At 37.1% G+C, this 11,406-nt stretch overlaps 1 protein-coding gene across 14 annotated transcripts in view; it reads right to left on the bottom strand.

Annotated features, from left to right (window-relative positions):
- The window catches only part of Abi3bp (ABI family member 3 binding protein), a 211,911-nt gene that overhangs the window by 40,902 nt on the left and 159,603 nt on the right, over window positions 1–11,406 (bottom strand). For 8 of the 14 annotated variants that reach the window (XM_075964714.1, XM_075964761.1, XM_075964734.1 and 5 more), the window contains 9 exons: window positions 10,712–10,786; window positions 9,751–9,807; window positions 8,972–9,046; window positions 8,420–8,467; window positions 7,630–7,695; window positions 5,028–5,102; window positions 3,807–3,881; window positions 680–739; window positions 111–158 (listed from right to left, as the gene is read on the bottom strand). In XM_075964714.1, the coding sequence (XP_075820829.1) occupies window positions 111–158; window positions 680–739; window positions 3,807–3,881; window positions 5,028–5,102; window positions 7,630–7,695; window positions 8,420–8,467; window positions 8,972–9,046; window positions 9,751–9,807; window positions 10,712–10,786 (579 nt within the window). The remainder of the gene's footprint in view (window positions 1–110; window positions 159–679; window positions 740–3,806; window positions 3,882–5,027; window positions 5,103–7,629; window positions 7,696–8,419; window positions 8,468–8,971; window positions 9,047–9,750; window positions 9,808–10,711; window positions 10,787–11,406) is intronic. The other 6 variants (XM_075964796.1, XM_075964804.1, XM_075964813.1 and 3 more) reach the window with 4 other exon arrangements.

Raw genomic sequence — 11,406 nt, 5'->3', positions numbered from 1 at the left:
TGAAATGAACTGAGAAGAGGAGGCTCTTGGATCATTCGAGAAAAGCCTGTGATCTTGGCGGGAACAAAGCAAGCAAGCAAGCTGGTTGGTTAATATGAGAGTAGCATTACCTATTGTTGGCCTTGGTGGCTCAGCTCTAAAGGTGACAGGAGGCAGGACTATGCCAAAAGTAAACCGAAGAAACGTTATGAAAATTACTATAACAAAGTCAAATTATTTCTCTTCTAGATATAGTTATTTATAAACTTGAATATCCTTTAAGAACAATAATAAATATAAGAAAGCTCTACTAGATTCCACTCAAGGAAATTAGCTAAATAAATCTTTATTTTATTCACCAATCATCATTTTGAGGAAAACATGAATGAGCAGGCAACTTATTTTTTTTTTGCCTAAAACCCATAAACCCATAAGGTTATCTCAGCTATTAAGTAAGCTGTATAGTTTCAGCATAATCTCTTTAGTAAAACATTTCCAAAGCAAATAAAGCTATTATGTAAGTTTTTCTCTATTTAACCAGGAAAAACTTTTAACAGGATTATATAATTGAACTACCTCTAAGAAAACATGTATTTCATAACCATACTTTTCTATATATCACAGCATATCTATCTATCTACTAGGATTTTGAAAATATAAATATACTTTTTAAGTAGGAAAATCAGATTTTTTTTTTTACCAGTTTCGCTATGAGAGCTCTCAGGGTCTGTTTTATGGGAAAGTTGTTCATCTGTTGGAACTGAAAGAAAAAAATTATAAAACACTGCATGGTATTGGAGTGAACATAATCCTCACATGTCAAAAATCCCTAAAACATGAAGGATGTAAAAGCTCAAGAGCCACGCTTTAGAAGAAAATGACCATTCTTTCCAAACGGAGGCTATGACTTCCTGGAGGAGAGTGTGGTTACAGTGAACAGAGAGAAAGCTGGTCATAGTTCATATTGAATTCTCCTTCAAAAAAGAAAAGAAAGAGAAGAGGAAATGGATAATCTAGACACAGGGAGGCGGGCTTCCCTTAGGTTGTTTTCAAAACTTTCAAAAAGAAAAGTGTTTGATCTGAGCTGGTAGCTGCCATTTGAGGCTCACTAAGATTCAGTTAGCAATAGACAACACGTTATGCTAGGGGAGTGAATTAAAGGTTCACAGGCTCACTATGACAAAAGACAAAAATCTCAAGTACCTATGAGGGGACAACATTTCATTGTAAGTGACATTCAAAACTTACTGTGGAAAGAAAAGGCAAAAAGAACTAGTGATTGGCCATTAGACAAGGCTGCATGTGAAATTCATGACTGTGGTCAGGACAGAATAAATGCTGGACAAACACACTACTGCCAACTTCCGCCATCTTCAGTGGCAAGGCTTCTTGTGCACTGGGTATTATGCATGCCTGATATGAGACTACCCATAAGTTCAGCTAAATAATAGACCAGCTCACATATGTCGGTGACATGCTGTCGAGTCTGAATGTTGTCTTCTATGTTCACTAAATGGAGCATGTTGGCCACTGACTATCTTACTGGAAATAACAGAATGACATCCTCTTGCTCATATCAGATCTCGAATTTAAAACTTAGCAGGATACTTCTTGATCTCAGGGCCTTCTATAAGGAGGCCCTGCCTAGGCTTATTCTCTAAAGCAAAGAGTTCCTCCCACACTGAGGATTTGCAAAACACCAGTGTCTCTGTGGTAGGCAATGTGATTTGTCTTGTATCTTATTGGAAGCTTGAAAAATTAGGATTGAGGCAGGAGGATGATGAAGAAACCTTCACGCTTTGAGGCAGCTAAGCACAATTTAAGATAGGTTGTCTAGAATGGACATCCCTGTTTTGACTGGGGAGAGAGGGCTGGTTTACCTCACATGTCACATCTGTTCTTACTCCAGGCTAGTACTGACTCAATGACAGCTGTGGAATTTGGTACACTGAATAATTAAATAAAAACTTCACTTAAACTAGGCATGGTGACACATGCCTTTAATCCCAGCACATGGGAGACAGAAGCTAGAAGACTTCTATGAGTTCCAGGTCAGCCTGATCAGAAGATTCATGAGTTTGAAAGGAAAAAAATCCAGAGGAATTTGAAAGTCTAATGCTTTTACTTATTTATATACTATAGGACAGAATCAGTAGTTCACAAAGTTGAAGAAAATCCACCCCAATAGCAAACTTTCCTCCTTTTCCACTTGGTGTTTTGGGAAATGCATTTCCAACTTTAAATCAAACTCAACATTTACTTGGAGGCTGAAGGAAGAGACACTGGGATTTAGCTCTGCATAGACCGTGAAGATGCTAAGACTGCTATAAATGCATATTAATCCCAGTACTAGGCTAGACAAGGGAGAGCTGGGATTAAGGCAGTAAGGGGAAGATGTGCTCCTAACAAACCCACCATACTGTAAACACATTAGTCGCTGCTGCTTCAGTGAGCTGAAGCCTTTAGAAGCGGCTGATGTGGATTCCAGCTGCTACTGGAGGCACTTTCCTTCTCAGTGTGAAGTGGTGATTTAATAAACTGCGGAGCAAACTCACTAAAGCAGGTGAAGTCAGGGGAAGGGACAGCAGAGACGTGACTCTCAGGAAAGGCCTCGGAATCATGTTCCTACCTGATACCCTGCAACTCAAGTCATAATTCCCTCTTTGTGGCTTTGATCAGTATATTAAATCAAATGAGATTAGAATCCCTAAAGCCTCTCCTGCATGCTGAGGGCATCTCATAAACATAAGTGATGGTGATGATTTCTTTTAGATGGCAGTTTTGATTTTCTTATATTTCCTTTAGTATATCATTACTATAGATAATTACATAAGCCAATTTATCATTAATATCAACCATCTAATCAATTATGTGAACCATCTTTTTAGGTAAACTGGATCTCTCTAAAGAAAATGTAACTATCAAGGAAATGTCATATGGGGACAAGTGTAAAATGTGTACTCATGGATGCTTCATTAGAGTTCGTGAAAAAAATCAAGACACTACTGATTGAGAAAGCTGATAGAATATGGTCTGTAAGGTTTACCTTGCCCACTGGCTGCAACCACATCACCCATCTTAGAAACATAAAACACGTAGACACTGTGGGTTTTTCATCTCAAGACTCCCTGTTTCTCTGTTCTAGCTTCATGGCTTTACAATTAGCATGAGAGGGGCCAGGGCTCCCACCCTTTGGAGGACACTGCCTAGGCTTTCCTTGTGCTGCTTACTGGACCACCGCCTTCCATCTCCTTTAAGGCAGGTTAGCATCTGTTAGTAATTCCTATCGTAGGTTGTTTTAGTGGATTTTGACAAAGAGTTCCGTGTACTCCAGGCTGGTCTCAACTGGCTATGTAGTTGGGGCTGACTTGGTATTCCTGATCCCTTTGGGTCCAGCGCCCAAGCACTGTGACTGTAACTTTTCTTTTTAGTGCTAGGGACTGAACCTAGGGCCATGGGCATGTCAGCCAAATTCTCCATGACTGAGATACATGCAACCATTCTCTCCTATAGCTTCACCAACAGTTCATATTTCTCTTTCCGTGAGTTCCTTCCCCTCTACCTATAAAATATTCAAGTGTTCCAGCAGCCCTACCTAAACCCACCCACAGTAAAGCAAACAACAAACTTTGGTTCTAGGAAAAACATTCTGTTCTTGGCATAATTCTCTCCATTTTCACTGTAATAATAGCTTTACTGCATGTGCGATTAGAATTTCTGAAACACCTGTGAAAATAAAAACCACCAGGGCGCTCACTGGACTCGGCTGTTTCAGTGCCTGTGTGTGGGAAAGCAGGATTAGCTTAAATACAAAATAAGATGCTTACCAGATTTAGTGTCCGTCACTTCAGGACTTGGTGGCATTTTTGGTTTGGAAATAGTGTGCTGAGATCCCCTAGGAACTGAAAGAGAGAACTCAGATCATGAGCCGCTAGGGTTCCTCATTTCTTAGTCATGCTAACACATCAGTCCTGATGGGGAATAAGCTTCAACTGTAACAAAGAACAAGGTAGCAGTGATAGACAGTCAGAAAAGTGAATAATATAAGTTTTAAAATCGATCGGGTAGAAATCCAATGAAAGTTCCTTGTTGTTGGAAAATGAAGTCCAAGAAATTACAACATTTGACATCAGGGTAAAGGGATAAAGAGTTTTTTTTTTAATCTTCATATGAGAGGATCCAGGAATTAAGTTAATAGAGGGCTTCTTTTTCTTTCAAGATATGCTTGCTTGACTTGGGTTGATGACTGGGGTCATATTAAGCACTAGAGTTGAGAGTTGCCACAGACTCCAAGGGCCAGACATGATCCTGTGTCCAGACCTCAGGCTTTAGAAACTCCAGTTGTTTGGGTCAGATTTCGCTTTGCTTCTTATTGTTAGTTATTTCCATATATTTACATCTCAAAAATATTATTGTCACAATAAAATTTAGTAATTAATATGAACAGATTAATAATACACAAAGTAGGGCAAATTTTTAATTATTAATGAGATATAAAACATAGAATAGTCTTTGAATCAGTTTTCTTAAAAGGAATAAGAAGCAGAATCAAATATTAGAGGTCATACCTAGAACAATAGCAGAGATCCTGAAATTATTTAAACTATTCCTGGTAGGATTCAAGAATTACCACCTGGACTAAGGCTAATATTGATGCTAACATTTTCTTTTCTTGCTTGTAGACCGTCAGTGACAGTAACGTTCCTCCCCTGTTTAGTGTCTAGGTCATTTTTAGGAGCAGGACTCAGGTTAGTGGAAGCACATTGTGGGACAGCAGAAAGGCCAGGAAAAGAGCCCAAATTTGTAGGAAAAAGGGGTTAAGCAGCTCCTCTGAGGAAACCCACTATTGGACCTCCCCATCTGAAACAGTAAGAGGTTAGGAAAGCTTTCTGGATTAAACTTGCCTAGTTATGTGCTTTCTGATGAAGTCCAGAAATAGTGATAAATACTTTAGGTTTCCCAGAAAGGAAAACTTCTTTGACAACAGCTAAAAACTGAAACTCATTAACTTTAAGTCTTAGAAGTTAAATCATAAACTTGGTAGTTACCTGGCGGTTGTGGTGGGATTCTTGGGCGTGGTGTTGTTTTGAGCTTGTGGGGAGTACCGGGTGTCTGCCTGGGAGCTAAAAAGAAAGACAAAAAGATTCACAGATTTGGAGCCCTTGACCCTTTCCAGAACTCCTGTGTTTTCTAGAAGCTCAAAGGTATTTGCTGAGTGACTGAAGATAAATAAACCCGGTAATTGCTGTCCAAAATCTTCAGAGAGCTGCAAAGGAGAGGGAGATCATGGATATAGGATAAAAGAAACAGATTAAACATACCTCAAATTTCAGCTTACAAAAGAGAACTGTTGTTGTTTTAGAAATACCTACTTCAAATACTTTTAAAATACGTTAACAATGAAGCACACAATAACCGTCATCTCATTACTAATCCGCGTTATCATAAATATGCAGGGGTATTCTTTAAATGTAAACACGTCTTTTCCGAACAGAGAAATTACTATGATAAAAATTCAAGCAGAATGATTTAAATAGCAAGTTGGATGGGAAAAATATGATATTATTACACAAAGCACAATTCTAGTGGTTATAGTGGTGAAGAACACTTGAACACCCAAAGAGCTTCTCTGCTAAGCCGCGTTCCTTCGCTGGCAAAGATCCAAGGAAGGCTCTAGAGAAACTGATATAAAATTCATTTATTTTCTTCAGTGAGAAGATATAAGTAAATAAATAAAAGTATATCCCAATAATGGAAAGGAATTGCGCCTCTGAGAACACTGCCTTCAGCGGAACTAAAATGTGTGTGGGAAAAACAAAGATCAAAACGCACAAAATGATATCCACAGTGCCGTGCAGTTTTAGATGTCTTAAGAAAAACATTGCTGAAAGTAAGAACTATTTGGCATTGGACGTTTCAGAAGAAGAAACAAACTGGTATTAATATTATGTGGTTTGAGAACTTTAAGAATCATTCACCAAGAACAAGTTGCTTAGACACCGGAAGTTGGTGTGTGAATCTGCAGGGTTCATTGACTTCTTCCTGATAATAAATGGGAACATACAAGATACACGGTGGTGTTAGGGCACGTCTCTAGCCTGTAAAGAGATCAAGACCAAGATACACAGGAAGTTACTTCGGTTTAAAATAAGCTAGTGGTTTAGAGCATCATTAGCTAATCAGGGCCAATGGGCACAATCTCTACCAAAACCGACACATGCTTAGGAAGAGTTGTAATCCTAAAATTAATTACTTGAATGTATTAGTGATGTCGTGGTGCAGCCTCCCTTTTTCCTGAGGTCCTAACTGATGGGCCATTTGCTTTCCCCGGGCACAAAAGACCATGTGGTGACAAAAATGTGTTGAGAAGCAATTTCAAATGTCATCTGATGACTGGTGGCCAAACATGGGGTGGATACCTGTGATTTCAGCACTTGAGGGTTCGAGGTAGGAGAATATTGAGTTCTGGGCCAGCCTGGGCTACATGGCAAGTGTCTGTTCTCACAAAATAAAAGCAAAAACAAGAGTAAAAAAAAATCACAGGTAGTACATAGAATTAGACACTCAATATCATGTTACTAGGTTATTGAAAGAATTTTTGGCAGTGGTAATTGTAATGATATGAGACAGATCCCATTCATGTAGTCAATGAAGAATACAGGTAAGAAGTCAAACTGTACCATTTATTAGGAAACATATTTAATATGTGCTTTAGAATATAGTGATGTAAATTAATATCCTACCTCCATTGGAAATAGAACCATATAAAGTATTTTGTTTTTGAGAAAAGGGTATGAGGCAAATTATCTTACTATGTATCTGAGGTTGGCCTTAAACTCTGTCTTCCTGTTTCAGCCTCATAGATTGCTGGGGTTATAGACATGAACTCCATGCCTGCCTTAAAAATAGTTCAATGACAACCAAACATAAGCTTGGGCCTATTCATGGTTAACTCCTATTTCATGGGGAACTATAGGTACTGCAGAAATTTTATTATCCATGAAGGTGATTTGCTTTCATTCAGATCAAACTCCGCCATCAAGGAAAACTTTATGACTAATAGTTTGATACCGGTTTTTCTAATACCAGGGGAAGGATATAGGAGACACCGATTATTGAAAGAAGGAGTGAGCAGTAGCGAGGTAATAATGGTAAGAGGATTGATCAATACCCCTTTATGTGGATTATACAACAAAATCTGTTTCTGTCAGTATTGTATGATTTCAAACATGAGTAAGATATCTCAAAATACTTTGCAGTTACAAAGATGGTCAAAACAACAAAGTAATTCAAATATATACATATATATGTGTGTATATATATATTTAAATAGAATATAAAGTATTTTTAAATATTTCTATTTCCTGAACTAAAAACTACTAACACTACTAATTCTATTTCTTGAACTAAAAACTACTAAAACTACTAAAAGTAGTGGAGAGGTAATTTTCAACATTATGTTAAAGAGTTACACATTGCCATTTGAGAGAGAGAAATTACTGATGACAGACAGAGAGATGTTATGTCAGAAAAGCAAGCTCACCCATCGAAGGCTGAGATGACTTATAGGCAGGGCTTCAAAATGGACAGGTCAAGTTGTTATTTTACAAACACTCACCTCATATATGAAATGCAAAATAGTGTATTTACCAGGTTCAGTCTGAGGCACATCTGGTCTGAGTAGGATTATAGTTTGGGAAGGCAGAGGTGATGTTTCTATGGTAATTGAAGGAAATTATACTGGGGTTACTATAGTGCTTGACAGACTCAGATTACAGACAACAGGATGGTAACAAACAGATGTCAAAAGAAAAGAAAAGAAAATGGCTAAATTTCAGGAAATCAGCGTTTCCCTACTTCTTCATAACTCATTCTATTTAAAAAGACAGATGTCAGATTGTAAAATACTTTTGAGATAAGCAATATCATTACTTCAAAAATCTCCACCTCTTTAACAATGCTCGAATGATATATTCAATAAGAGCTATGAATGGGAAAAGGTACTTTTAAATTATAGCACAAACCATTTAAGAAGTATAGACTTTCACTTGGATGACAGATAACAAAGAACCAAACATGTTAGGTCAACATGATGGAAAGACTGTTAATGGGAAGTACATCTCTAGGTCAGAAAATATAAATAGACCACAAGCCTCAGCCAGATAGTGGTGAGCTGGCAGTGATCAAAATACTAGGGAAAATGATATATTTTATATTCAACAGTTTGGCTAACATAAGAATAGTAGGAGACCAAGATGATGATGCTACATGAAAAGACATTTTTGGACAATGATTATGAACAGGAACAACTAGGAAGAAAATTCAACGACAGAGAAGGCAAGTGCCACATGAATTCACAATGAGGGCGATCATGAGACTCTTGAGTGATGATGCAATGAAGACACAGAACACAGAGATGTGCTGCTGAGGATGTCATTACCTAGCAGGGTCTCAGGAAGCTCAGACACATGTGTAAGAGACTCCACAACTGTATCAAAACAAAGGAGAATGAGTTTAAAAATGGGAAGACGTTCAGCTCCACAAGTGTTTCTTGAGTATCTGCAATCTCATTCTCAAGAATTAATGTCATAATATTATAGACAAGACAATGTTTTTTAGACAGGACAAAAAGGAGGAAAGTTATATATCATAGTATTAAATCTCTAATATTCATATTTTATCAACAACTGACTTTCAAATGCGATTATGCTTTGATCTTCAGATACTAACAAATATAGACTTTTTGTTTCAAGGAGTATCAACTATCACGTTAATTCTAAGAATGCAATTGTCTTAGAGTTGCTGATGTGCGTGGCTCATTGCTAAAGCACATACAGAAACATGTGAATCCCTAGATTGATCCCCAGTAAGGGGCGGGGTGAGAAGTGGGTGGATTGATAGGTGGATTGGAAGTGTAGCCCTTTAAATCTGTTCAATCAAGTATCAGAGTTTATATAGTAGAATAAGTGAATCATAGCTTGGAAAATTTTACCACTTTCTGTCCTTGGCTCCTCTGGCCTGAGAGGTTCTTTGGTAGTGGTATCTACATAATCTGTTTCACCTGGTGCTGGGGAAGAAACAGGAAATGGCTGGTTAGTGGTGGGCAGGGCAAAGCAGGTTGTTATGAAACCCTGAATTTAATTGAAAATACAGGTTAGGTATTTAGATTATGAAAACTGCTGCAATTTAGTAGAGTAAAAATGAAGTGATGCTTGCTGTGTGGGAAAAAAGACAGACAGGCAGATGTACACACACATACACACATGCATAGAAACATGCACACACAAATAAATGCCTTCCAGGGTCCATTACAGCAATTATTACTTAAAGTAGAGTAGGTAATTTTACTTTCTTACATATTTTTGCATAAATATTTTAGTAATTAAAAAGTCTAGGATGAGTCCTTTGGAAACCTGAAAATGAAGCCTTAACCCAATCTGAAAAGATATATTACATGTAAACAGATATTACATGTATTACATATGTGCAGATACACATGTACATATACAAAGAATAATCAGAATTTAAAAATTATGAATTTCATTAACTGAGTGGAAACTATGAAACTTGAATTGCAATATAGCATATACTAGCTAGCATGAGTTACTACATTCATGATGGCTCTGAAGACCCACCCATTGGATAGACATAGAGGAAACACGAGGAGCAGGTGGCTATGAATTGTCACAAAGCATGATCACATCCCATGATGCATCTTGCAATGAGATGGAAAAGCACATAGTCTTGAGTTCCCACTGGGAACATTTTTACCTATTGTCTTCTGGGATGACTCAGTACTATACACAACCAATTCCAGGTCATCAGAAACTAGGAAATCAAACAATGGTACAACTGGTCAAAGATGTGCTGTTGTAAACATTAGGCAAATTAGACAAACTAACTATTCAGAAGAGTTTTGGATACCTGGTAAGATTGAGTGACCTGGTTCTGATAAAAAACCATTGCATTGGCTAAGCACTAAAGGAAACCCTAATAACTGAGTTGAATCCATGACATGGTAACTGTTTTGGCTATTGTAAATAAACACACCTTAAATCTTTAATAGGAGCACTGAACTGTCATCTCATCTAACTAAAAGACATAATAAAGAAATCATAATTTATTCTTTAAAAAAGGGAGGAAATAAAATGAATGACATAAACAAACAAAAAGGTCTTTTCTGGACTCTGATACCTAAGATTCAAAATATTGTATTATAATTATATCAAAGTCTTCCAAAAAATGGAATCCAATTTTTCAAAGCTAAGTTTTAGAGAAGAAGCAGTATTCTTAATATGACATTTAAATTTTGTTTGTGACTTGAAAGTCAGTATGTTTTAAAAGATTATCTATATTTAAGGAACTTAAAAAGAATCTTTACTAAAATGTATTTTGATTCTTTAATGGTTACAATGAACTAGCATTCTTTAAGGTGGCTGAGCACACATTTAGTTCCCTGTTTAATAGAACCACATCTTTACAACTGTGGATAGAATTAAGAAGGAATATAATCAATCCTCAGAGCTTTTGCTGACTGCTTAATCAGTTATGTGAATGTTATCCAAAAGATATAGAGCAAACTCAATGAAACAAGGGTAGATATTTTGTATCTAATGTAATAATAGAAGATAAAGTATTACTAATTTAGCATCAGTTTGCAATGATAGAAAGAGGAGATTTTATATTTGAACATATAAACTCTTACTGAAGTCATATAAATCAAGCAATTTACCGGGCTGACTTTGTGTCATTTCTAGGCTTGGTGAAGTCATTGGTTTCAAAACAAGAGTTTGCAGTTCAGTGAGAGCTGGAAAAAGAGGATTTAAAGTTAACTTGTAAATCTTCTTTTTTAAAAAAAATGATAAAAATTGACCAATATTTTACACCATGTAAAACTGAAAATGGCATGAAATGCAAAATCTTATTTGAACATGGACACAACATAAGCCAGCATGAGCCAGGGCCTATTCACATGCTAATATAGCTACCTCTCACCTATAACTGCAGAAGTAAATAGTTGTGATGAAGACTGGATGGCCCACAGCATCTGAAACTTTTACTATCTAACCCTTCTCAGACTAAAATTGCTGACTCCTGATTCGAAGCATCCTCCTTGGGAAGACATTATTCGTTCATTACAGAACATCACTAAGAGTTTCCTTAGAAATCCAAGACACAGCGTTCATCTGTTAAGTAAGGAATGAATAATATAATACTACCTAGCAAAGAGCAAGAGCCATCAGTAAGCCATGGCGGAGATCATCAGTGATGTAGGAACCTGGAGCTTCAGTGCACAGCTTATTTTTTGGCAATAGGGTTACCTCGTGACTTAAAATGAGAGTAAGAAGCAGAGCACACTGATTTGATGGGAAGTAAGTTGTTCAGAGGGAGGTTATGTCTCTTAATTACTGTAGCTTTATAGGTCTC

Source organism: Microtus pennsylvanicus, chromosome 1, assembly GCF_037038515.1.
Source record: "Microtus pennsylvanicus isolate mMicPen1 chromosome 1, mMicPen1.hap1, whole genome shotgun sequence".
Classification (NCBI taxonomy): Eukaryota; Metazoa; Chordata; class Mammalia; order Rodentia; family Cricetidae; genus Microtus; species Microtus pennsylvanicus.
This window is presented reverse-complemented; position numbering and strand designations above follow the sequence as displayed.